This window comes from Anastrepha obliqua, chromosome 1 (genome assembly GCF_027943255.1).
Source record: "Anastrepha obliqua isolate idAnaObli1 chromosome 1, idAnaObli1_1.0, whole genome shotgun sequence".
Classification (NCBI taxonomy): domain Eukaryota; kingdom Metazoa; phylum Arthropoda; class Insecta; order Diptera; family Tephritidae; genus Anastrepha; species Anastrepha obliqua.
In genome coordinates this window covers 173,098,128-173,125,125 of record NC_072892.1, presented here as the reverse complement: position 1 = coordinate 173,125,125, position 26,998 = coordinate 173,098,128, and the positions used below count along the sequence as shown (strand labels likewise).

Genomic DNA, 26,998 nt, shown 5'->3' with positions numbered 1-26,998 from the left:
GACCTCGCATTTATATGCGCAGAATTAATCATCGATTTTACTTTTAAAAAACTTTTTTCTAAATAAGAAAGAAGAGAGCGACAAACTCAAAGGCCAAGGAGAAGAGGGAAAATAAATTTCTACACGGATGGCTCTAAGCTAGAAAATAAAGTAGGCTATCGAGTTTTTTGAAGTGAAACTTCGAGTCGTAGGACGTGCGAGAATGAAGAGTAAAATTTCAAGGTCATGCAACGTTTTGGTCATTTTCGTTCCGCGAGAGAGAAAAAAGATGTAACGTAGAGGAAAAGGAGAGAGAGAGCTATACCTTATATGTACATATCTTAGATACACTTTAAGCTATTTTTCCTGAGTTTTTCCTTGTGGTTGCTAATTTCTAGTGAGAAATAACACTGCCTACCTTTTGGCGCTTGTTTGTTGGTGCAAACTTGTAGGAAATATATTTTTGGTGCCTACTTTTTGGCGCTATATTTCCTTGGTGCCTACTGTTTGGGGCGTTTTTTGGTCCCAATTTTTTTGGCGTTTTTTTGGGCACTTATTTCCGTTTCCTGGCTAGTCTTTGTGCGTACTATAAAGTGCTATTCATTCCGGCGTCGGATTTATTGGTATTGCCTTGTGGTAATTTGCTGCTGGCCGTTGCTGCGGTCCTGGAATCGCTGCGTTTATGTGGGTGATAAACGCTCGAAGTAGTGCGCGTTGTTGCCATGGTTTGTGTCCGGCGTTTACCTACACCGGTCGACCCTTCTCCGTTTTTGTAAACTTTGTCTATTTGTATTCTCTGCAAATGTTGTGAATTTGTTTAGATATATATTCTTTCTCTGGCTCTCTCTCATTCTCTCTCGGGTCTCTCGCTCTTTCTTTGTATGCCTTGAAAGTTTCACTTCTGTTATGTATACTACGCTACATGCACTTGTTTTTCAAAAGAATTAGGACTAGAATTTCTGTCCGACTTCCGAACTGCTGTAGCGTCTGCCAGGCAAAAGTCGTAGTCATAAATGAGGTAACTGTATACCTTAATACACACGCCGTCACAAACACTACACAGCTCTAAATGATATTAGCACCGTCTTCAAGTTCAGCCTTCTATGGGTTCCGGGACGGAAAGGGTAGTTCCCACTCGCTACCCAAAGGGTAGTTGCACTGTGTGAAAACAGAGGCAATGTTAGAATTCCTATGGCAACTTGCAAATATCTTTAATTAGGTATAATTTAAGATAAAAAATAATATTCTCTCTAAGAGGTAAATAAGTCATGGAGAGAAGAAAATACCTACAACCAGACCAATTTGGCCGCAAATAGATAAGAAAAGAAAAGGTCTGGAAAATTGCTAAACCTCTGAAGAGAGAACATCTCGAAGGTTGTTGCTTATGTCACCGGTCATTGGCTGTAAGGTAGGCATTCTTCTAGGCTAGCAATATTTTCTCATAAATACTGCATAAGTTGCAGAGACGTGGAAGAAGAAGCAATAGAATACTTCCACTGTAATTGTCCAGCGTCAGCTGGAAGTAGAGAAAAGCTGTTAGAAAAATACTATTGTGACTATCTTACGGAACTATCCAGTGTTAGGATAAAATCTATCCTACGCGTCATAAGAGCGTCTAAGTGGTTCCCTGATAAAAAAACGCTAATATAATAATAATAAACACTTCCTACAACGGACCTATATGGTCTACGTGAGTTGGCTACCCTAAGCCGACTGCCACAAAACCTAACCTAACCTAATATACTACAGTTGACTCTCATTAATTCGAAATTCAAGGAACTCTTAAAATATTACAAATTATGGAGTGTTTGAAATATTAAATGGTTCGAAATTTTTGAGAGATAATAAATAGAACTTCGAATTATCAAGTGTTTCTATTTAACTGCTAATGTTTTACATATTCATAATGTGAATTTATTAATCTTTGAAAATAACTCATTTATGCGGGTTTGCTTCGAAGCACATTGCTGCTGCTCAGACTTTTCAATAATTTTTTTAAGGGGGGAGAGCCTGCTTTAGAGGCTTCAAAAAATCGATTTTTTCGTGGATTTTTTTGGGAAGGAAAGAAATATTCGATTAAAACGAAACATTCTGGTTTTATTGTTATATATTTCATTAGTCTTCTCAAATTTTTTCATTAAAATATATGTCATATTATGCCTGGTACAAGCATTTTGCCGAGGCGCCTCGAGTGTGCATGTGTCGTGCGGCGGGAAAGATGCAGGTCGCAATTTTCATCTCAAACCAAAAACCCAAAAAAATTCTTATTTTAGTACCGTATAGCTTCTAGTTAAACCAAGAAAATTAAACAAAAAATGAGAAATTCAACAATTTTTCGCTAATTAAAAAAAAAATAGTTTTTTGGAAAAACAAATTCACTTTAGATTGTTTAAAAAGTGGGTAATCATAACTTTCTTAAGGTTTTTTAGGTTCAACTAAAGGAGAGTTTAATTCCGAATACAATCAATGTTATCTCGTTTCAATAGGACGCAAAAATAAAAAACCGAGAAATCACACTTCGAGCGATCAGGCCGCACGTTTACCTGCTCGATGCTTGCTCGCAATTTCTTCTGTAACTCCGAAAATATTTTGAATTTACTTCTGAAATTTTGGGGACGCATTCTTGGATAGTTTGGGAAAACATTTATGCAAAAAAAAATCGATTTTTTGAAGCCCCTAAAGCAGGCTCCCTCCCCCCTTAAGGGGTAAAACCACTGTACACGCGTAAAATAAACACGATTTTTAAAGAATTTTTTTGTATAGAAGGAAAGGGGAAACAATCACTCTGATTTGGGAAGTTATTACTTATATACTAAAATACAAAACTACAAAGTTTGATCGAAAAATTTTACAAAATCGCGGCATTGGAGACATTTTTGTAATGTGGTTTCTCTTAAGGAGCTTCGCGGCACGCAGCACAGGGGGTGCAAATTTTAATCTGCAACAAAGAAACATTTTTTTTCTTAATCTAGATAAGAATAGATAGAGAAACACGTAGGGGATTTAAAAAATATTTATTTTTGTGAAATTAGCAAGCATTTGAAGGAAAAAACTCTATTTTGGACTAAAAAAACGGCACTTAAATAATTATAACAATCGTTTAAATTAATCTATCGAAAATCCCCTACGCTCTTCTCTTAAGAAGGTTATTATACAGACGTAGTGAAAAACCTGATTAAAAATATTTAAAATTGTTTGAGTTATACTGCGTGCCAATTTCAGAAAACTTGTTTTGAGAAAAACGCGTTTAAAGTTTGGAAATTTGGAGAAGTCGTTAGGTAGCAGTCACTAACGCTTGGTTAAAAGCTTAAAATATTTATGAAATAAACTTCGGTAACGTATAAAACTTTTTGTTCTGTATTTTAAAAGGTTCAAAGAATTTTTTAAGCTTATAAAAAAAATCAATTTTTTGAAATTTCTACAGTGGTGTTACCCCTTAAGGAGAAAAAGTACCTGATATGCTGTTTCATTAGTTTCCTTTTTGTAGACAAAAGCTTCGTAAGTTATCAAATGAGGCTCTTGCTACCTTAACTGACACCTCTGCCAAAAGTTCTAATGTATCGTCTTCATATCCATCGTTGCTCTTTTCATTCATATCTGTCGCAAATAAAATTTCGCAAACGGTTAGTGATCCTGAGACAGCAACATCTTCATTCACTAGAACATAGTCAGAAAAAGTCATACTTTTGGTCCTGGCTTTCTTCCAGACGAGGAAATTCATCTTTAGATGTTTTTTTCTGTGCTCCAGTAGTAACTTCCTCCTTGTTCTTTATTATGGTTCAGAGAGTACTGAGAGGAATCTTAAACTCGTTTGTAACATCGCTTTTCATCTCACCTTCTCCTACTTTTTCAATTAATTTCTTCTTTTCCGCAATCGTCAAACATTTATACTTTAAAGGAGTCATATTTAACACAAAATTTTTAATCTGTATACCAACGAAGCGGAAGCGTGCGTCAAAATGTGCCTATGTTTTATGCGTAACACGCATTCACGCACAGTAATGGTATTTTCAGGGGAGTCCCAAAATTCAAAGTTCTTACTAAAACACCAAGAAACTTGCAAATTTCAATTGACGAGGGTTTGACCATATGAGTTCGAATTATCGCATCGTCGCAATGATTTTTTAGTTCGAATTACCGAGTGCATAAAAATATGGCTTGATTGAAAAGTAATGAGCCTTATTTTTTTAAAGCAGTTTTATTAAACCTTTTGGCTTATACAACTAATATTATTCAAAATAGGACCCTTGAGCGTCAATACACCGCTGGTAGCGGTCCTTCCACTGCAGGAAACATTTTTTAAACTCATCCGCCGGAATCGCGTTTAGTTCGGCTGTCAAAGTTTTTGGATCGCCTCGATGGAGTCGAAACGCCTCTTTGCGCATTTTAAGTTTTCCGGTCACGAATTCCCGCACATTGTGATAAGTTAAATTTAACTCTTCACTGATCTCACGTAGACTAGCACGACGATCAATGTTCAAAAATTCACGAACCCGGTTCACATCTTCGTCTGTTTACGTCGTCGAAGACCTTCCAGATCGCTGTTCGTCTACGACGTCCTCCCGGCCTTCTTTGAACGACTTGTGCCAACGTTTTATCTGAGCACTGGACAGAGATTGGTCCCCGTAAGCCTCCTTGAGTAGCCCAATGGTTTCGGTACTCGTTTTGTTTAGCTTTACGCAAAATTTGATCGAGTAACGTTGCTCCAACGATCGATGCATTTTCGCCACTACAACATCTTAACACACTTTTAAAACAGCTTTCACGCGCGGAACACTGTTGACTGCGCCGCTGTTGCCAGCGAACTGGGACCGGTTTCTAGTGGAAGAGGAAGGTCCAACGATCATTTTCCCCCACCAGCCGATTCGGTTGATCGCTTGGCAGACGCTCTGCGCGGGAAGGCTCATTACTTTTCAATCAAACCCTGTAAAGAAATTTTGTAGGGGACTCATGATAACTTTGCATTCATGAGAGGTTCGAAATATCGCAGGTTTGAATTAACGAGAGTCGACTGTAAAAAAAAAATGGTTTTGACATTTTCGCGCTCCATTGCTTGTATGTACAATGCCATTAGCAAAAATTATGAATCTTCGGAAAGGGTGATTAATTTTGCGCCTCCGTGATATGCTTCTGATTATGCTTCTGAAGTACCTCAAAGAGCTTATTTTGAGCTCAATTTCTATAGCAATAATCTAATTTGAAATTATCATTAAGTGAAAATATTTCATACATTGCTCTAAGTAGATTTATTATATTCACTTTTTTATAGGCTGTAAGAAATTTTCATTAAGGAACTACATTAACTTTTTGAATATAAAAAATTGTTTCTATAAAATCAATTATACTCCAACATATTCTGTAATTACTAATCGGCAATAAAACTCTTTTCATTCCAGCTTAATTACTATTAATTAAACAACCAACAAACCTTAATATACTCGCCCTTAAATCATCGTTAGTAGAATAGCCTTAAAATTTGTAAGTCAATTAACGCGCATCGACGGTAATATCATTAAATATCGCCGCCATTTCGGTCGACAAAAGCCGTGTTCATTCGTGGAGGTCAACACTTCAATTAAAATCATTGAAAAACCATGCAAACTGCTGTCGACTGCAATGGCAGCAACAGCAGCAGCAACAAAAGCAACTCAACGACCACCACCATCGTCGAGAGCAACAACGTCAGCGTCGATGCGCGCAGCGAACTCTTATCACACGATGTAACATCGTGTGCTGCTGCACCATCGACGCGCTCCACGCCAGCTGTGCTGCTGACGCCGGTAGCAATGCTAGAGCAAACCAGTGTGCTGCGCCATCGTTTGCAAGTAGGCGTCGGTGTTGGCCATAGTATCGGCACCTCGGTCATGAACTACGGTTGTCCGGCAACTGTGGGTACTAGTACACAGAAATTAAGTGGCCCAGCCTCTCATCTCATCAACATGGCCGAATATATGGGCAGCAATGTGGAGCGTATGTGCGTCACACCATCACCATCACCACACGCATCACCGTCACGGAAATCGCAACTGAAGAATAACGTCACTTCCTCCATACCACCAAAATCAACATCGAACGCTACACGAAATGATGGTGGTGGTGCTATGACGGCGCTTAGCCAATGTTCAGCTTCCAGCAGCAGCAGCAGCAGCTCAAGTTCAAATTCCATTACATCGTCTGTGATCGCATCACCAGTTAGCTTTAAGCGAGATCTAGCGCGACGACGTGGTTTAGTTGGAGAAGGAGGCGTCGTCGGCGTCGGCGTTAGTAACGAAGTTGATGGTGCATTAGGAGCAGCGGGTGATATACTAGATTTAAGTGGCAAAGATTGTGCCGAACGACGAGGTGCACTCGCAACCAGAGGGCTTCCACTTCATAATGCATACGAGGAGCATTTGACACTAAGCACACCAACGACACCGATGACTGCGCCATCGTTGTCATCATCAACCACCTCATTGTCACCCTGTACGAATTCGACAAATACATCGACGACTGCATCTTCGTCGTTGCTAAGTTCGACAGCGGTGACGCCGACAACGAATACACCGAAATCGGCGCTAACAACAACAACAACGAAATCACCCGCATTCGATCCCACTGCACAACTGCAGCACTGGCAGGATATGCCGAAGTATTTGCAGTTTAATCCGTATGTGCTCAACGGCTACCGTCCATTGACAACATTCAGAGGCTGCCTGCTAAGTTTGTTCTATTGGCACAACGAAACGGTCAATATACTCACGCACGGTAAGTGAATAAGGCATGTAAGCTAGCTAGCACGTATGCAGGAATATATGTACATACAAGGTGGCGCAAAATTAATCATCTCATATTAACATTTAGGTGCTTCTTTGCTTGCTTGTCTGTAATGTTCACAAGTGTCATCGTATTGACGTACGACACCATTCGCAAAAATTTTAAATCTTTCCGTAGGGTGATTAATTTTGTGCCACCTTGCATTTGCTTTCATCTCATTACACCGTGCTATAAATATCTTTTTGTTTTGCTGAGCAGAAAAAATTTCAAATGCGCGTGAAACTATCGATTTTTTATAAAGGGTGGTTAAGTTTTAAAGGCCGGTGTTGATTTTGAACAAAATTCAATTTTTTTAAGAAATTATTATCATTTCTCTTTATTATGATAATATTGGACAAATGGCAGCCACGGCCTCGGCGGCACACCTCCAAAGACCACCAAATGCAAATAGTTCCTTATCTAAAGGGTGGTTAAGTTTCAAGGGCCGGTGTTGATTTTGAACAAAATACAATTTTTTTTAGAAAATTATTGTCATTTCTCTTTATTATGATAATATTGGTATGGCTCAATTACGTATGGAATAAAATATCGGCCAAACTACCGCCGCGTTCTCGGCGGCACACCTCAATCCGATGGTCCAAATTTTCGATGACGCTGAGGCATAATTGAGGTTCTATGCCGTTAATGTACCGAATTATCTCATCCTTTAGCTCTGGAATTGTTGCTGGCTCAAAGACAGAAGTCCAACGGTGTCGTTGATGTTTAGGTGTGGTTCACATTCAACATCGGCCCATAGAAGAGCTCAAGAATAACATCCGTGAGGAAATAGCCGCTATTCCAGTCGAAATGTTAGCTAAAACTATGGAAAATGCTGCAAAGGCCAAGTCTTCCTTTAAAACAATGAAAAGAGAGGCATCACTACTCTTCAACGAACCTGGTTCATCAAATGTTTGTTTAAATTGAGCAGGCCAGTACTACTATCAAATCCAGAGCTTAAAAAATCCGTGTCCTCGTCTTCCATCCATGTTTGAAAAATATATTTTTGCATCTCAACAATTCTTTCAGCCGTATGCTCTAAAATAGATTGCAACAAAACGTTTACACGGGTCTCATTTGCTTCTATACGCTGAGGTCGGTATTTGTATTTAGCGGTTGAAGTTTTAGAATAGTGTGGATAAATGTCCCAGTTTCTTAATTTATTTTCGTAGCTTTCTTAATTTATTTTTGTACTGCACTTTTGAAAAATTATTTTCAAGAAGGAAAGCTAAAGTCTTATCTGCAGAATGTTGAATTGGCGATTTGGTAGCTTGAATAAACATCGTTCTTTCAGGATTGCAGCTAAGTCGGTATCCCCTTGTTTACGAGCCGATGTTGCTGCTGTCCGAACAAGAAGATTAGTATCAGCTTCCTCAGTTGTAAGGTCTGCGGATTCTTTTCATTTGCCAAATTCAGATTTTTCGATGATTTTTCGACACACGCGGACGACCAACAATGGTATTAGTTGCTTTTTTCGGAATGCTATTTACCACCAACTTTAACTCCGAATTTAGCCACACATGATTTTGATCCTTAAAGACGTTTAACTTTCTGTGGCATTTTTTGCCACTTTCGCGTTAATTTTACAGTAAAAAAATGTATTTATTTTTGTATTAAATCCTTCTTCATTTTATCCGACATATTAATGTCCAAGAACATTGTTAAAAACGTCATCAATGTTTTTTTTTTTTTTGAGAACGTTCTTTTCACCGAGGATGCCTAAAGAAAAGTGGAATTACTCTTAAAACGCAAAAAATCGCAATTTGATATAAAGTGTCAATAACTCATTTAATGAAATTCTATCTACTTTTTTTCTAATTTGAAAGAGGTCAAATGTATACGAAAAATTACGTCGATTGACTTTGACGCGTGCCTGTGTAACGGTGATTTTTATTAAGTAACGGTGATTTTTATTAAGTGAAAATAAAATCCACGCACCTTTGTTTTGAAGTATTTCTAATTACAAAACAACAACAGCAAACGTAAAACGGCACTTTCATTCTTATCACCTTTGCACAGCAAAAACGGTCATTTGACCTAACGTGCTTTGCCCAGGCTTCTTTTATGAGATGTATTGCCATTTATAATTTATTTAGTCGAGCCAGTCTCTAAGCTAATCAAACTATGCTTAACTTAAAGTTTTCGATAATAAACTTTGTAATTTCGAATCACTACTTGATCTAAAGGCTGGCAAAATGACAAAATTGTTGGTCTGTCTGCGAAGCATCTTCTGTCGATTCTGTGAAAAGTACACTGAAAATTCAGAGCACTTTTTTTGTGAGTGTCCTGCACTAGGCAGAAAAATGCTGCATTACCTTGGTGGCATTGCCTTGCATTCATAAAAATTGAGGAACAATAAACCCCAGAGGGGTACCTCAGCAGGATTTGCACAATAGATCTTTCAGGTCGCAGTGCTAAATTCCCTCGTAATAACCATCATAGACAAATCATAGATTGGGTATAAGTATTTAAAACCTTTTTTTTGAAAATTTAGTGAATGCATTCGCATTCATCTTAGCATTCACCCACCCCCTTTTGGCGCTTTATGCGCGCTAATTAGATTATGCAACGCGTTCAAGCTGAATCATCGACCTAGCCGTGGGTTAACAAATCGCACATACAAACTTTCGCATACATTTTTTATTTACCTAAATGTTGTTTAGTTGCGTGGGCGTTTAGTTTTGCCAACCTTAGCAATTTTCCACTAATCGATGAACATGAATTGTTTTGGCATTCGTTTACGTCGACTCTGTGTAGTTCATGACCTTGAAGGCTTTTGCGAAAGAGGTGTGAGGTCGGGGGAAACGCTGCTGACAATAGAACATAAACATATGTATGTGAATAGTTAGAAATGCTCCACTGATGTATTAGAACCAATAGCTGTCTTTTCCAAAGATTTCCACTTTAAATGTCGAAATTTTTTTTTAATTGGCTGGAAAGCGCTCGCTAACGACAATGTTTTTTGCATGTTTTCCATTTTATAAACTTATGAAGCTAAGGTTCCAACACGGACTGTGAAACTAAGAAGAATAAATAACTATCAAATTGCAAAGGTTCGTTTCGTTTGGACTTGGCCGATACCGTAGATCGCACACAGACCAGTGATACCAAAGTGTTTGTATGGAGAGTTTTAGAATTTTTATATTTTGTCTTTAATACACGGCTTAGATGATTTAAGTAGGCTGTTAATTTTGATTTAAGTAGACTGCTAATTTTTTGTCTGTCACACTTTTTAAGGTTGAAAATGAAGCAGAACCTAAGCAGTTTATTCGTATTTTGTTAAGTGCAGGGCAGTGGCAGAATAGGTGTTCCAGACACTAAATCGCAACAAAAAAAAAAAAAAATTAAACCTGCTGTTCTAATAACAACACCTTGTATGAATTCGCCTTCGACACAACCCATATAAATGAAAAAATGATAAGATTGTACATCCAAATCTTTGACATTCTGTTTTAAAAAATTTATATTGCAGCCTGATTTAAAAATTCTTCAGCCCACACAATTAGCCTTCAGCATCCTTTATGTTTGCCAGACTATTAAAGCATTTTTTTTATTTTCATTTTTATTAATTATTTTATTTAAAAGAGATTTTGCGGCGAATATATAATATTTTCGTGTAACTTTAATCCTTAGGGTAGGGTCGGGTAAATGGCTGCTCTGCCGAGGGGCCCACTTGAACAAAAAGTTCAAAACTTGTCCGTTGTGATACCATACAGGAGGAGGGGAGGGGAAAAGGAGAAGGTAAGAAACCAGACAGTTGGATAAAAAGGAAGCAGGGTCTTTGTATTAGAGGATGACGACCAACAGTGGAGTTTAATATTTAAAGCCGCAATATCGGCAGGTGCAGCGAACAAGTGAGATTCCAGATATCTAAACCTTTGCCCGACGAGGGCAGGACAGCGCTGAGAAGAAGATGCTGAGATGATTCCACCCCGTCCTTCAGACAGCTTCTGCAGAAAGGACTTCGAGCAATCTCAGGTTTCACTGCACGGGCACTTAACGGGCAATGCCCGACAAGGATGCCTGCCAAATTCGAGAACGGCGGCCTTGTTAGCCTTAAAAGTTCCCTCGAGCGCCCCGATCTAGCCGTGGCCAGAAAGATTTCGCGACTTTGCACGTTTGCGCACTAGCCCAGCGCTCGTTGTGTCTACGCGAGGCCAATCTTTCCAGTAGCAGACCACAAGTTGATGAAGCCGTTTCCAGGGCCCGCTGTCTAGCCAGCTCATCAGTCCAGCAGTTTTCTTCTATGCCGCTGTGACAGGGAACCCAAATGAGTCTAATATCGAAGTATTCGGATGCAATCGTGAGAGTGCTCAGGTGTACCCCGACTAATTTCGAACGCACATTCAAGGAGGCCAAGACCCTAATTGCCGCTTGGCGGTCGGACTAGATATTTACATCCTTTACAATAATTACATAAGCAAGCAAGGAATCCCCTGCTTCTTTAACTTCCTTAATTGCGACTACCTCCACTTGAGAAAACACTACAGTGGTCCGGAAGCCTAATTTTGAGCTTGCGGGGGACGTCCTCAGAATATACTTCCCCACCAACTCTGCCGTCCAACTTCGAGCCATCTGTAAATGTGTTTGTCATACCCTGCCTGCAAATGTGACACCCCACCCATTCTTCCCTCCAGGGAATATGAAGGGAACCTTAATCCTTAAATATCCTACTTGTTTTCTGGCTTTTCCTCAATAGCGGGTCAAATTTGGCCCCAAAAAGGGATTCATGGGTTAAAAAGCTCACGATTTTTTCGTGAATTTCTTCTAAAGGATGGCTAAGTTTCAAGGGCTGATGTTGATTTTGAATAAAATACAATTTTTTAGGAAATTATTATAATTTTTCATTATTATGATAATATTGGTATGGCTCAATTACGCATGGAACAAAATATTGGCCAATTAGCCGCCGCGGCCTCGGCGGCACACCTCCATCCGATGGTCCAAATTCTCGATGACGCTGAGGCATAATTGAGGTTCTATGCCGTTAATGTGTCGAATTATCTCATCCTTTACCTCTTGAATTGTTGCTGACTTATCAACGTACACTTTTTCTTTCAAATAACCTCAAAGAATGAAGTTCAACGGTGTCAAATCACATGATCTTGACGGCCAATCGACATCACCGCAGCGTGAGATTATTCGGCCATCAAATTTTTCGTGGAAAAGAGCTATTGTTAGCTGTGTGACAACTGGCACGGTGATGTTGAAACCACATAGCGTCCACATCCATAACTTCCAATTCGGGCCATAAAAAGTTCGTTATCATCTCACGATAGCAAACACTATTCACAGTAACTGCTTGACCGGCGTCATTTTGGAAAAAATACGGCCCGATGATGCCGCCGGCCCATAACCCGCACCAAACAGTCACTCTTTGTGGGTGCATTGGTTTTTCGGCAATCACTCTTGGATTATCATTCGCCCATGCGGCAATTCTGCTTATTGACGAATCCATATGCATTTTGATTTGAACGCCCGTTTTCATAATAAGCCTGAATAACTTTAACGCGTTAGTCGATTGTGTATCTTTCCATGGTTCAAATTGAGTTAGTCTGAAATAGAAAAATGTCAAATGAAATGCAGAAAAAAACTGAAGATTTATAAGTCCTTGACAATAACATTTCCAACAGTCAACAACTTGTAATACCTTTCTCCCTTAATGTAAAGCCCTCATCAACTTGTTTTATAAACTCTTTTATAATTACACGAAATTGTAACTTGATACTTGTAGTTTTTTTTTTTAATTTTCTGTTATCTCTTATTTTTTTTTTTTTTTTTTTAATATTATACTTTTTTAAATGATTTTTATTAATTATTTTTTAGCACTTTTTTATTTTTTTTTTTTAATTTTTTAGTATATTTTTTTTATTAATTAATTATTTTTTTAATATATTACTTTTTTATATTCTTCAGTTTTTTTCATTCATTTTTATTTTTGAATTCTTTTTTTATTTTCTTTTTTTCAATTTTTACATTTTTTTTTTAATCCCTCTTTTGTTTTTATATTAATTTTTTTTTTCAGTGATGATTAGTAATTATTTTTTTAATACTTTTTTATTTTAAATTTTTTTTATATTTATTAATTATGTTTTAATACTTTTTGATTTTTTCCAATTTTTTACTTTATTTTTATCTTTCAATTTTTTTTTATTTTCTTTTTTTTCATTTTTTTTTCTTCTTGTTTTAATTTTTTAGTGTTAATCTATTTCTTATTTTTCTTATTATTTTTTAATGAAAAAAATTATACCCGCTATGCTTTACATTAAGAACGTTACCACTTTGGCTACTTTTGTTGCTGCTGTCGCCCATGCATGAGTCACAGTCGGTCTCAGTGCCGCAGGTGTAATTATACTTATGAGCAAAAAATCTGGCAAAGTAACAACGCCGAGTATGTGCGTGATGGCATGCGTCAGTCAAAATCGAGTGAAGGGCGAAACTACATTCACCAATGCATGGATGGGAGGCTTGAAACTACCACTTTAGGTGCGTTTGTAATACGTAATTAAGCAGAAATCAATCCCGCAGATGTGCGCAATGTGTTGGAAATAAACTTTGCGTTCCTGCTCAGCGTTCACAATTAAAAATAGCCGAAAGTTTTTAATGGAAGCGGCGTTACACGATAGTGAACGATACAGCGAAAGTGAATATTTTCTTTGGCGGTTGTAGGCAATTTACAAATTAAAGTTTGGGAAGACTGCCGAGTAGCTTTGGTCGATTGCAGAGCTTGTCTGAAAGACGGCTAGGAGCGTAATGAAATCGATTCGTTGATGACATTTGGCCGCATTCAAAATGATTATGGACTGGGTCAGAAATGGTAGAGATTTTCAATGAATGGTTAGAATTAAGAATTCCACTGAAAAGGCGCAAGGTGCTTTTTTTCACGAATTCCTAGCCAAGACTGAATCGTTTTAGTTGTACAAAGAATATGAAATAAAGAAAGATCAAACCTGCGAAACAAACTTTTAACATCCCACTCGCCGCGGTGACTCATTGCTTAACCACTGTCATGACAAACTTCCATACATCGTATCTCAGACCATTAAGAGATAGCTTAGCATAGAACACAGCCTAAAGGACTGCCCCATCACGAGCTACAGCAGCAATCTAACTACAATTCTAGACTGCAGCAAGGAAGGTACGATGACGGTATTCAGCGGCGCCTTCAAAAAACACAACCTGCTGCATGAAATATGAACACACTTGCGAGGCAAAATGGTCCAGTAACCGGGTCGCCAAAATATATTTTATAAATTAATTTGTAAAGTATAAATTTAATAATAATAATAATAAAGATCCATATGTTAGGTTAAACTGGATAACACGCCAAGGGGACATTAGAAAAGTTACAGTGGCTACTTCTCACGGTAGGCAGGAAGCATCGATAGGTTGCACAAAAATGTCGACAAAAACTGCAAACTGGGTTGTATTTGTTGATGATTATAGGTGCAAAATCCGTTGGAATTGAAATCCTACCTGCTCCTTTTCAAAAGTTATTCATATTTTTATATTTCAGGTTGGGACAATTTGGAATAAATATCAAAAGTTATTTTCTAAATAGATATGTAAAAGTGTTGTATACTCAATACATGGTATATAATACGTATATCAATATTATGTAGTTATATTATATATAATAGTTACGATAAATGCCGCTAGGTGGCAGAGGGCACTCGAGTGCTTCCCGCAATAAAAAAGTACAGTTTAAACTATTAATATTAGTGTTTTCTGGCAAATGTATTTTCTAGTTTTAGAAATTCTTATATGAGAAGAGTAATTAATAATGAATAGTCAGCTGAATAGTCGGGTGAATAGTCAGCATCCGCTTTATAAATGCGATCATGAAGAAAATCGCAAAAAGTATGCGCTCTTTGTGGGAAAAAAATTATTTTCCAAAATAAACCTTCCCATCATTTCTTGCTATCTGAAAAACATATTGAAGTTATAGAAAAGCACATTAATGGTGAATTTAATATTTATAATAGTTAAAGTTTATGTAGCTCTTGCCGACTAACTATAAATGAATATGGAAATGATATTTTCAAAAGACCTTGTCCAACTATGCCCAATTACGAGGATCTTCAATTATCAAAAGAAACAAGAACGATGAGTTGTAATTGTTACATCTGTCTAACAGCACGAGTTACGAGTCACAAAAAACAAAAAAAAGGTAGAGGTCAAATTAGGGATTTCTCTACAGATACTTCGCAACAAAAAGATTTACTTTCTAAAAATGAGGCAAAGGCAACTAAGCCGAGAACTTCTACTGAGTTATGTAACAGTTGTTTTCAACAAATAGGTAAAGGCATATCACATTCCTTCTACTTCTAATGCTCGTAAGAATGTTTTGAATATAGTACAAAAGTTACCCGAGAAATAGCAGAACCAAATAATAACTAAAATTTTGAAAAAAAAAATATCCAACAATGATAACGAAGATAAAGATGAGCTCGTGTTAAATACTCTGGGATCGAAGGTTCGGGTAACTGTTAATAAAAAACAAGAAAAAGAATTAAGATTTTCTGCCGAAAGATTAGACAATTTCCAAGCTAATACTGTATCGTCTACAAATGATATGAAAAAATTGGCTAACTTCATTCGTAGTTCTGCTGGTAGAAACTCAGGTCCCAAGAATTACAATCAACATTTGTATGAAAAATCTAATATCCTGGAACACATTTATAAAGAAGGTTTCTACGAATTCGAAACATCCCAAGATGGTATAATATTAACCAGAGACCAGTTGTGTATGCTACTGCATCAGAACTCGTAGACTTTGTCTTTGAAAATCGAAACATTGAATATATTGAACAATCAAAAATAAAAGTAATGGCAGATGGAGGACAAGATTTCTTCCATCAATTCCAGAAGACGACTTGAAAGAAAATGACTTAGATAAAAGTAAAAATGTTTCAACTTACTTTACTGGTGGAAGTATGGCAAATAAACGTAAGTTGACTAGTGTATTTAAATTGATTTTATTAGGCATAGTGCCTCGGATTAAAGAGACCTATGATAATTTTAAAATTTTGGTTGAATTGACGGAACTCAATGAGATAAAATTTAAATTTGTTGGAGATTTAAAGCTCGTTCTATTGGTCAATGGGCAGCAAATTGGAACGGCTTTCTACCCTTGCCCTTATTGCTTCGTCACATTAAATGAATTAAAAAGTTATAATAAAATGATTGAGGAAAATTATATAAGCAGTGATGACAAAAATCTTGATTTAAAGACCTACAAGCATTTAAAAGATGACTACTTTAAATTCAAGAGCTTGGGTAATGACAAAAAAAAGTCTAAGAATATTAATAGTTTAAACTGTACTTTTTTATTGCGGGAAGCACTCGAGTGCCCTCTGCCACCTAGCGGCATTTATCGTAACTATTATATATAATATAACTACATAATATTGATATACGTATTATATACCATGTATTGAGTATACAACACTTTTACATATCTATTTAGAAAATAACTTTTGATATTTATTCCAAATTGTCCCAACCTGAAATATAAAAATATGAATAACTTTTGAAAAGGAGCAGGTAGGATTTCAATTCCAACGGATTTTGCACCTATAATCATCAACAAATACAACCCAGCTTGCAGTTTTTGTCGACATTTTTGTGCAACCTATCGATGCTTCCTGCCTACCGTGTTCTAAAACTTCGAATGCTATATTTCGAAAACTAGTGGGCATATTGAGAAAACTTAAACGTCGAACTTTTCCTACAAAATTGAAATAAAAAAAAATACTTCATTTATTTTTTTAAATTATTATTTAATAACATAAAAATCAAAAACCAAAAACAGTCCAAAATTACATCCACAATTTATTACACGCAGAGTACATTTTCCTTAGAAATAAGTTGAATTAGTTAATTTAAAAAGGCATTTCGTTCTTTTTTTTTTTGGTGAGTGAGGTAAGGTTCAAAATGCCTTCGCACTTACAGCGACCGTCGTCCACTTCGTCGTGTGGCCTCCAAAATAATCCCTCCTCTTCTGGGGAGACTCCCTTCCAATTCTATTCCATTCACCCACGTCTGGGCCCACCATGGTTGTAGCCAGCTTCATGTTATAGTCTCATCGTCTTATGTCTCTGGCTACGCTTTGTTGTACTGCGTCGAGGTCTATCTTTTTTCCACGTAATACGTCTTCAACGAATCTTGCGGCTAGCACTCCGGTTATCCTCGCGTTCAAGCATCTTGCCTATCACATTGGTCGCCAATCTGCTCCATCAGAGCATCTATTTCCACGAGCCATTTGTCGTGTGTTCGGTGTCATCGCTTACCTTACCCATGCGGTATACGTATTTCCGTATCCCGAGGCCCGAGAGGAACTGAGCCATAAAGTAGTCTACTTCACCGAAGTTCCTTTGAACCCCTTTGGCTATTGTAGGATTCAGCTGCGCTGTCCATCTGTCGCTTGATTCAGTGTCCCATCGACTTTGCCACCACTACATCGTTTGGCATCTGCCTTCCACGACTTTAGGGGAAGCTTGTTTTTTCCTGGGACCATCATTTTCTAGCCATGAGGTCGATAGTTATCTCCCCGCTGATCACAAAAACTGCTGCGCCTGAAACAGTGCAGTACGCTGAAGCAATTCTGGGTGCCGCTGTTCGTTGTATAGCCTCCATTTCTTTGCGCATGGTTTTGCAGTTTAGCGGATCTCCCCATATTTCGCTGCCGTACAGAAGTGTTGCGTTTGTGGTGGCCAGGATCAATCTTTTTTTACTCGGGATTGGTCCACCAATGTTCGCCATTAGTCTGCTCAGCAATCCTGTGATCTTCGGTGCTTTAGTAGCCGCGTGCCGTATCTGGGCCCAAAACATAAGCCTGCAATCTAGTTGAATGCCTAGGTATTTCACCGCTTTTTGAGTCACTAGAGATGTGTCGCCTAGTTGCATGCCGACCTCGAGTGCATGAGCCCTCGTGCCATCAGGAATTCTTTAGCCTTATATTTAGCGAGTTCCAGGCCATAGCCTTCAATCCGAAATTGGGTCCTTAACATGATTTGGTTCAGCTTCCTCCTGTCATGCTCAATATTTCTCGTTGATATGTTCACCGCTATATCGTCCGCATCTCGCGCGAGGTATGCGTCTTCTGGCATTTTCGTTACCGCTTTAGTTTTCTGACCATCTGGTGTGTCATACAGAAGTTCACGCTCGCTGGGGTAGCTCTGGAGGATCCTTAGAAGGTTTGCAGGTGTTCAAAACCTTGCTCGCAGTACTTTTATTATATCTGCCCATTGTAAAGGCGTTTCGTGCAACAAGCTTTCTGCAGGACGGTGATGTGCCTCGGGTAGGAGCATAACATTGGGTGCGGTCTACGCTGCTTACCACCTCCGCTATTGCACCGAGGGTCGATCGGCCGTATTGCCAGCAAGCCAACCTGTCGCTTGTGATGGGTCGCTGTTGTTCTTGTTATGATAGCAGCATAAACTTTCCCCATGCATATAGGGAAATGGCGCTGTAGTGACAGTCCTTGGCCGGATATAAATCCGGGTCGTTCCGGTGACGTAGAATCGACTGTCGTGGGAACAGACTGGGTCGCCTTTACCCCTGCTAATTAGGGTCAGCTTCTGCATTTTCCACAGCTTGGGGAAGATGCTTTGAACAATGAACGCTTGTTAACATCGAGCATTACGTACTTTGTGTGGTATCCTTTGGTCTTAATTACAGCTTTAAGCCTTCCTGGCATTTATTCCACTAGTTTTTTTTTGTAGTTTCCGGTCCGATTTTGTTTCACTTCTCCAAAACTGCATTTTACAGCTGATCTTTGTTGCTGGTGTGGTGCGTACGGACTTTCGTTGCCAATAAAGACCACAAATTCTCGATAACGTTCATGTCTGGCGGACAGTTCCATGTGAGCCATGTCTGTACGTTCGCCGACTTATGTTTCGGACGACGGCCAATTTATAATTTATGCCCTGGTAGAAACAGATATCTTACGTATTCCAAGTTTCTCGGCATCTTGGAATAGGTTATCTTTTGATATTGGTTGGTTGGTTAGAGTGGTGATTCATCCAGAATCCAACTACTGCTTCCGCACCATTTTGTTGCCACATCCTCGTTACCAACTTGCTTAGCAGTTACTTACAGCAAGACTATATCCAATCTGTGCAGTTTAGGAACCTTATTGGGCTGTTGACGCCTATACCAGACAGTTGCTCGAGACTCTCGAACAGCGATTTGCCCAGGGTTAACATTCTGTCCTTCCATAGAGCAGGGCATTCACAGAGAAAGTGGGAGATTGTTTCCTTTTTCTGCGGTTGTTTACAACTATGACAGTATGTGTTGTGAGGGATGCCCATTTTGGCGGCTGGTTCTCCGATAGACCAGAAGCCAGTTATAACTGCCGTTAGTCTACAGGCGTCCCGTCGTTTCATGTCGACAATTCATGTCGACGATTGCTTGAAGTTGTAGGTGGGCCATAACGTCCTGCTGATTTTGCATTTCGTCTAGTCTCTCCATCTACAATCTGCGATTCGAAGGTATTTTTGGGAAATTGCATTCTTGACTGCACCTATTGGTGTGAATACCGATTCTGCAAGAACGTTATTCATGGCAGATCCCCCCCTTGCCAGTTCATCGGCTTTTTCTTTACCTTCTATGTTCCCGGGTCCCGGGATCTTTTGATATACTGTGGTACATTGTTTTGGTCATAATAGCCTCAACAAAGACTAAATTCCAGACACCGGCTGCTGACATACACGCCCATACAATTACACTGTGCCGCCACCTTGTTTGATCTTCTTCTTCGTGTTTGGCGCGATAACCGCTTACGCGATTTTAGCCGAGTTGAACAAAGCGCAGCAGTCGTTTCTTTCTCGTGCTAACCGGCGCCAGTTGCAAATACCAAGCGAAGCCAAGCCCTTCTCCACCTGATCTTTCCAACGTAGAGGAGGCCTTCCTTTTCCTTTGCTCCCACCAACTGGGATCGCATCGAATACTTTCAGAGCCGGAACGTTTGCATTCATTCGAATGACATGACCTGGCCAACGAAGCCGCTAACTCTCATACAGCTCATTGTTCCATCGCCTGCTATATCCGCCGCACCAAAGTGCAAAGGTCCAAACATCTGCCGGATAATCTTTCTCTCAACCACTCCAGGAGACGCCTCAACGTTACCTTGTTTCACAATCGGCTTTATGTGACTTTTGTAGAGCTCGGTATTGGGTTTCCGCCACACGCAAGTCATTCCATCTGAGCCAAAGAGATGGAATTTTTACTCGTCAGTTAAAATGACTGTCCTTCACAAATTTAAATCCTTAATTTCTAGCTCCCTGCTGAGTCTTTATTTTGACCTTTACGCGCTGTATATTGCAGCTGTCTACTTCACAAGTGTCAAATATGATAGACGTCTGACGCCATTTGCAAAAATTATAAATCTTCCTCAGCCTCAGATTCGCCCCCACTTACAAATGTATTTATTTATCCCCGTTTATTTAACATTTATTTTTGTGTAAATTTATTGAATTGGCGTGTGTTAGAAATCTGTTGAGAAAATTTGTTTTTTTTTCTGTGAGAACTTATTTTTTACGGTATGTCATTGGAATCCAAAAAATTAACAAATTCAAATCCAATCATCAGTTTTCCGTAGCGAAATTCTTGAGCTTCAGCGCGCTAGCGGGGCTACACGAAATTTTGGTGGAAGTGTTAAATTTGCTAATACTTTATTCTCTTTCGATTCAAAGTGAGTGCATAAATAACTACATGCATTCAACCACACATACATATACAACTTGTTTGTATGTAACTTAAATGTAGTTTTGGTTGGAAGCATTTCAAATGTCAAAGCAAATTGAGGTAAGGGAATAGGTAAATGCATAAAGTGTAATTTAATGTTCACTATGGCGCATTTGTCACTTTGACAAATCGCAGTAGTTTATATTTGTTTTGGTTTTCTTTCTGTTAAGATTCCAACTGTGACAAGTGGCCAAAATGGGAATGCAGTAAAAATATACTTAAGGGAGTTGAATTGGTTGGCGTTTGTAAGTTGTAAAAGTTTTGTTGACCGAAAGTCATATTGATCGTAAGTTGAAAATACGTCAAAGTTTTTCATGCGAAATTTTCACTATTTTTAAATAAATTTTCAGCGAAAGATAGGTTGCTACATACAGTTTGCAAAACAAACTTGAGACTACTCTATGTTCAAAACGCAATAAGGGTAACTTAGTTTAGTTAGACTTGCCAAAAAAGATATGTACAACTAAAAGTTCGCTTAGCAAAGACGATTCCGTGTGTCGTATGCCACTTGTGCCGCCCTGTACTCCGACTAGGAGCGATCATATGTATTTGCAGAAGGGATTCTCTCTAAACAACTTCGACACTACAGTCTATACGGATGGAAGTAAAATGGGCTCACCATCTTGAGTGAAAACCATAAAGTTACCTTAATCTGGGTCCCGGGACATCGGAACATTGAAGGTAACGAAAAAGCAGATGAACTGGCAAGAGGGGGATCTGCCATGAATAACGCTCTTGCAGAATTGGTACTCCCACCATTAGGTGCAGTCAAGAGCACAATTTCCCAAAAATACCTCCGAATCGCTGACTGTAGGTGGAAAGTCCAGACGAAATGCAATATTAGCAGAACGTTATGGCCCACCTACAACCTCAAGCAATCGTCGGCATTAATAAGAATGAAACGACGGGATGCCTGGAGACTAACGGCGGTCATAACTGGCTTTTGGTCTATCGGAGAACAAGCAGCCAAAATGGGTATCCCTCACAATACATACTGTCACAGTTGCAAACAACCGGAGAAAAAGGAGACAATCTTCCATTTCCTCTGTGAATGCCCTGCTCTATGGAAGGACAGACTGTTAACCCTGGGCCAACCGCTGTTCGAGAATCTCGAGCAACTATCTGGCGTCGACGTTAACAACCTAATAAGGTTCCTTAACCGCACAGACTGGATATAGTTATGCTGTAAAAAACCGTTAAACAAGTTGGCAACGAGGATGTGGCAACAAAATGGCGCGAAAGCGCTAGTTGGATTCTGGAAGAATCACCACTTTAACCAACCAACCCAACCAACCAGGATGTTTTATTTTTACAATATTACTTTCGTTCTTCTTAAAAATGTTATCTAAAAGTATAATATATATTATTAGGAAAGTCCTTACATATTTCTCATGTCGTGCATAACCAAAGGAGTACTTTGGGGCTCATAATTTTATATTTCTTATAGTGATGGCTTAGAAGGAGATTTTGAGAAAGTTCAGAAAATACCGTTATAAAATTAACCAATATTTCACATTTTAACACTCAGTCATCTTTTAGGATACGATAGCACATTTTCCAAAGCAAAAAATTTATTCGACAACCGTTGTTTTTCTTTTATAGTGAATATGTATTTTGTATTATTTGCTGTTGTTGTTGGCAAAAATACCGTTAGAATTCTTGTTTATTATTTACAAGCATTGTTTACTTATTTTTGTGAAAGTGATCACGAAGATGGGACGTAAAAGCAAAGAAACTTCTCCAGATGTAAGAAATTTAATAATACATCATTATAAATTAGGAAAGACCGAAAAAAGCAAAGCAGGAATTGTTCAGAAACCAAGAACTACTGTTCATTATATCATAAAAAAATTCAAGACAGAAAACACTCTGATAAACAAGGAAAGGACTGTTCGACCTCGCAAGCTTACGGAAATAGATGAACGGTGAATCGTGCAGGAAGTGAGAAAAGATCCGAAAAGTAGTGCCACGGTTTTGGCAAAATTCACTGAGGAGCACATAGGCGTATCTGTTACTTCCCAAACAATAAGAAATATGCTAAGAAAATATGACTTCCATGCGCGATCAGCCAGAGAGAAACCACACATTTCGAAGAAAAATAGGAAGATAAGATTAGACTTTGCGAAGGAACACGTAAATAAGCCCATTGAGTTTTGGATGGGTGACTTGGAAGAAAAAAATATGGTACCAACGGTAAAACATGGTGGAGGTGGTGTTATGGTATGGGGGTGCATGGCGGCATCAGGTGTTGGCAGTTTAGCATTTATTGATGAGAATATGGACCACCGAAAGTATATTGATCTGCTAAAGCAAAATATACAGCCAAGCGCAGAAAAATTGGCTCTGTCAAATAGATTTAAATTCTATCAGGACAAGACGTAAACTTCGTTAAAAAAACTCCTTCAACCCAAAGTGTAATGCGACCCGTGCCTATTGGGTGGGTTTGGCAGCCGGGGGCTAAATAAGGCTGTCTTCGAACGGAGCCCTCCTGATATCAGACCGCCTCAGGTTGTAACGGTAGCCTTGCCATGGTATGGGGCGCTGCCATGGTTGGCCGGTTATTTCCCCTTATTCCTCTTTGGTCACCGCGCATGGCGACATGCGCAGCTCCCTGGACGGGGCAGGTGACCGTACGAACCAGATGATGAAAACAAACAAAATAGAAAAATCGGGCAGTGGCGAAAAACAGACGGACAAAGTGACGGGAAGGCAGACGAACGCATCTATGCGGAGGATGAGCTCCTGGCCTCTAGCCAGGAAACAGTTGAGGGTAAAGCTATGGGCCATAGCACGCCAACAACTATAAATAAAACGACAGAAGCCAAAAAACGTAACCGTTCGCAAGACGAAAACAAGAGGGCTACTAAGAAGCACAAGATCTCAGATCAGGGTGCGGTTGTTTCCAAACCTACCAAACAATTCAGCGAGATGGCACGGGACCATCTTCAAATGGCACTGGTGGACGAAACTTCCAACCGCGGCAAACCTGTGCTTGACAAATGGTCGGAGATTGAGGAACGGCTGTCTCACATAATCGTCGACCATGTCATGGCGAACCCGGAGGGTCATGACCAGTACTCATTGCATTTCCTGACAAAAGCGATTGGCGAAATTCAGAGCAGCTGGGAGGGCTTGAGGCTCAAGCTGATTCCAGCCAGCGAGATACCACGAAGGCCGAGGGCTCGCATCTGGATACCAAACATGGAGTTTGAATCCAATCAGTCAATTCCCTATCTCCAGGCTCACAACCGCTCAGTGCCGATGGCCGATTGATCGATCATCAAAGCGGAGGCTCCGCAAAACCACAGCGTGCCGTTCCTCCTTCAAATCACTGAAGAAAGCCTAGAACCACTGCAAAAAGTGGAAAGTAATCTTCGGTTCGGCATACGGAAGGCCCAGCAGAAGATAGTCCGTTCTGCAAATCCGGAGGAGGAGCTGGATGAGGTCGACGGCACCAGAGAACTGCAGACTGGCATCCAGTTAAATGACGCCGAACCTAGGAAAACAAATCAATAAAAATGGTTTTAAAGGTTGTCCAAATTAATCTGCATCACAGACTGCAAGGGGCAACCTGGACATAATCTTGCTGTAAGTAACTGTTAAACCTGTTAAACAAGTTGGTAACGAGGATGTGGCAACAAAATGGTGCGGAAGTGCTAGTTGGATTCTGGATGAATCATCACTCTAACCAACCACCAACAAACCAACCATCAGGACAATGACACCAAACATAGCGCGATTAATACAAAGCTTTGGCTGCTCTATAATTGTCCAAAAATAATAAAAACGCCGCCACAGTCTCCAGATCTTAACCCAATTGAACACCTTTGGAGTCATTTGGAACAAAAATCCGAAATCGCAAGTTCTCTAACAAGAACCACATGAAAGTCATGCTGCAGGAGGAATGAAGCCAAATTGACACAGAATATACCCAAACATTGGTCAAAACTATGCCAGATCGTTTGAGAGAGGTCATACACCGGCAAGGAAAAGCAATTCGCTACTAAAGTTGTAGTATCATTAATACATTTTAAAAATATTACCAATGTCGAATACTTTTTTTGCTTGCTTCTTGTTATTTATTTTTTAAGTCATGAATTTTTTTACATTTTTGTTTTGAAACCCCATTTTTTGTATTGAATATTACATTTTGATTCCTTAATAAAACCACAAAGTTTCCTTTTTTTTTTGTTAAATTTAAACATTTAACAGTTTTTTATTAACAATAATAAACTTTATTACTTATGTCGAATATTTTTTTTGAACGCTGTATTTCGTTAATTTTACGAATAGAAATTAAAAGTTTTGTTAGAAATATAAGTCGTTGTATTGTAAAAAAAACTGTCTAAGTCGATTTCTCAAAAAAACTAATTATGCCCAATATTGTGAAACGATGGCCAATCTGAATACCTTAAATGGGTACTTGGGCTTGCTTTTAAACTGTCAACAAAGGCAATAATAATTTTAGAGTTACATCTCATATCTTTAAAAAAATAAAACCCCCTTAAAGTGTTTATGAAATCTACGTTTACGCATCCATTCATACTTTAATGACCACAACCACGACATTTTTATTGCAACCACCCAGCTAAACGCATTTCATTTTACTCTCATAACTTCCATTTGGCTCGCTTAGATGGTTTTTACCTCCCCGTTGAATGCAATAAAAACACACAGTAGTGCACAAAAATGCCGCATCCAGCAAAAAGGAAAGGAAGTAGAAAGTGAATGGCTAAATAGCAAAAGGAAACTTACTGCCAAGCCTTGACCTTTGCTTGTTCGGATGCACACTAGGACAACGCGCGCGTGGTCACAGTCGTAGTAGTAAGTGCATATGTATGTGTATGCATAAGTAAACCAAAATAAAATGGCACCACACACATAAAAATAGTGCACATTTAGCAGCAGTCTCGCCAGAAGAACAGAGCTCGAGTGACCTCTGAAAAGTAATTGGTTTTTATGTTATCTGAAGCTTGACCTTGATTGAAACTATATCGGATTTATGTTCTTGGCTAGCAAGCGAATTAAGGAAAATATCAGAAATCAGGCATACATAAAAATGGTTGCAAAACCCAACAACGATAAAGCCAACATACTTCTTCGAGTTTTATAGCCAAACGTTTGTATGTGAAACTCCAGAAGTGAGATTTTGCTGTGGAAAAAGTATTTTTTAGAATTATTTTAGTTGAACACTCTGATTGTTCAGACAAGTGAATAGCAATTTAAATTTTATTTTATTTTTAGATGCTGTTCTAAGAATAAAATTTGCAATCTTATCATTACTAGAATTGTAGACTATTATTACAATTACTTGCTATAACTGAGCTAATTATGTTTCTGTTGAATCAGGTCAATAACTTTTTCCTAAAACCTTTGAAATTATTAACATTCATATATTTAAGGGGTTAGGGGTAGTCAGAGGCTGATTGGTGGTTTTTAATAACTTTTTCTGCTAGTCAATTGCTTTATTTTATAAAAATGAAAACATAGCATTAATACATCATTTCGATTGACTTTAGCAACATTACAAAAAAAAAATTTTTTGTAAAATTACAAAAAAAAAATTAATAATTGTAAAAGTTATCGCTGCTTGTGTGGAGCCCGTTTCTCCAGAAGTCCCTTGCGGGGATCATTACAAGTCCTTGGAGATTCATCTAAAATCAATTGAACAAGAGAAATTAGTTTTATTTATAGGTAATCTGGGCCTGATCGGAAAAAAAATCGAAATTAAAAAAAATCGAGAAAATCGAGCGATGATCATAAGAAAGACTCCAAAAAATCTGAACTACTTACGGATATTTCATCACTTCTGAAACTGAATCTGCTTGAATGGGGTGGATAATAAATCTGCAATCAAGAGTTTTTCTAAAAATAATTCATAATCACAGTTTTTTTACCTACTTAAATTTTTTGGTCCAATTCACTTTTCCTTTTGCACAATTAAAAAACAGAAATGGTGGTTCAATGTACAAGAGATGCCAGTTTTCAAAAAAATTGAGAGGAATATTTATGATATATCCAAGAAAAACTTCGATATTTTCGAAGCATCGATATTCTTCCGACATCCCTAATTGTTGGACATGACGTAAATGATGTGTTTATAGCAGTTTACATTTGACAATTTGACAAGATTTTGCACAATGGTAATCTGTCGGAAAGCATTTCTACCACTGCTGGTGTACGGCAAGGTTGCCTGCTGTCTCCTTTATTATTTTTACTTGCTATTGATGATATACTAAAAAGCTGTATTGAGGGGTAAGGAGGAGATATTTATTGGAACTTCTATGAACAACTCGAAGACCTTGCCTACGCTGATGATATATAGTATGCCTTCTCTCCGTCAAACACACCTACATACAGAACAAAATTGACGATCTGTTCTCAACTTAATTGAATGCAGGGCTAAAAAAATCCCGAGAAAATGAATGCCATGAAAATTCTATCAACTAGCAGCCGCCTGTTCCTCTTAAATGGTGAT

The 26,998-nt window shown here is 38.5% G+C and overlaps 1 protein-coding gene across 2 annotated transcripts in view; it reads left to right on the top strand.

Annotated features, from left to right (window-relative positions):
- The window catches only part of LOC129241319 (uncharacterized), a 69,020-nt gene that overhangs the window by 15,098 nt on the left and 26,924 nt on the right, over positions 1-26,998 (top strand). For both annotated transcript variants that reach the window (XM_054877580.1, XM_054877588.1), the window contains exon 2: positions 5,376-6,726. In XM_054877580.1, the coding sequence (XP_054733555.1) occupies positions 5,574-6,726 (1,153 nt within the window). In that variant the 5' untranslated portion in view covers positions 5,376-5,573. The remainder of the gene's footprint in view (positions 1-5,375; positions 6,727-26,998) is intronic.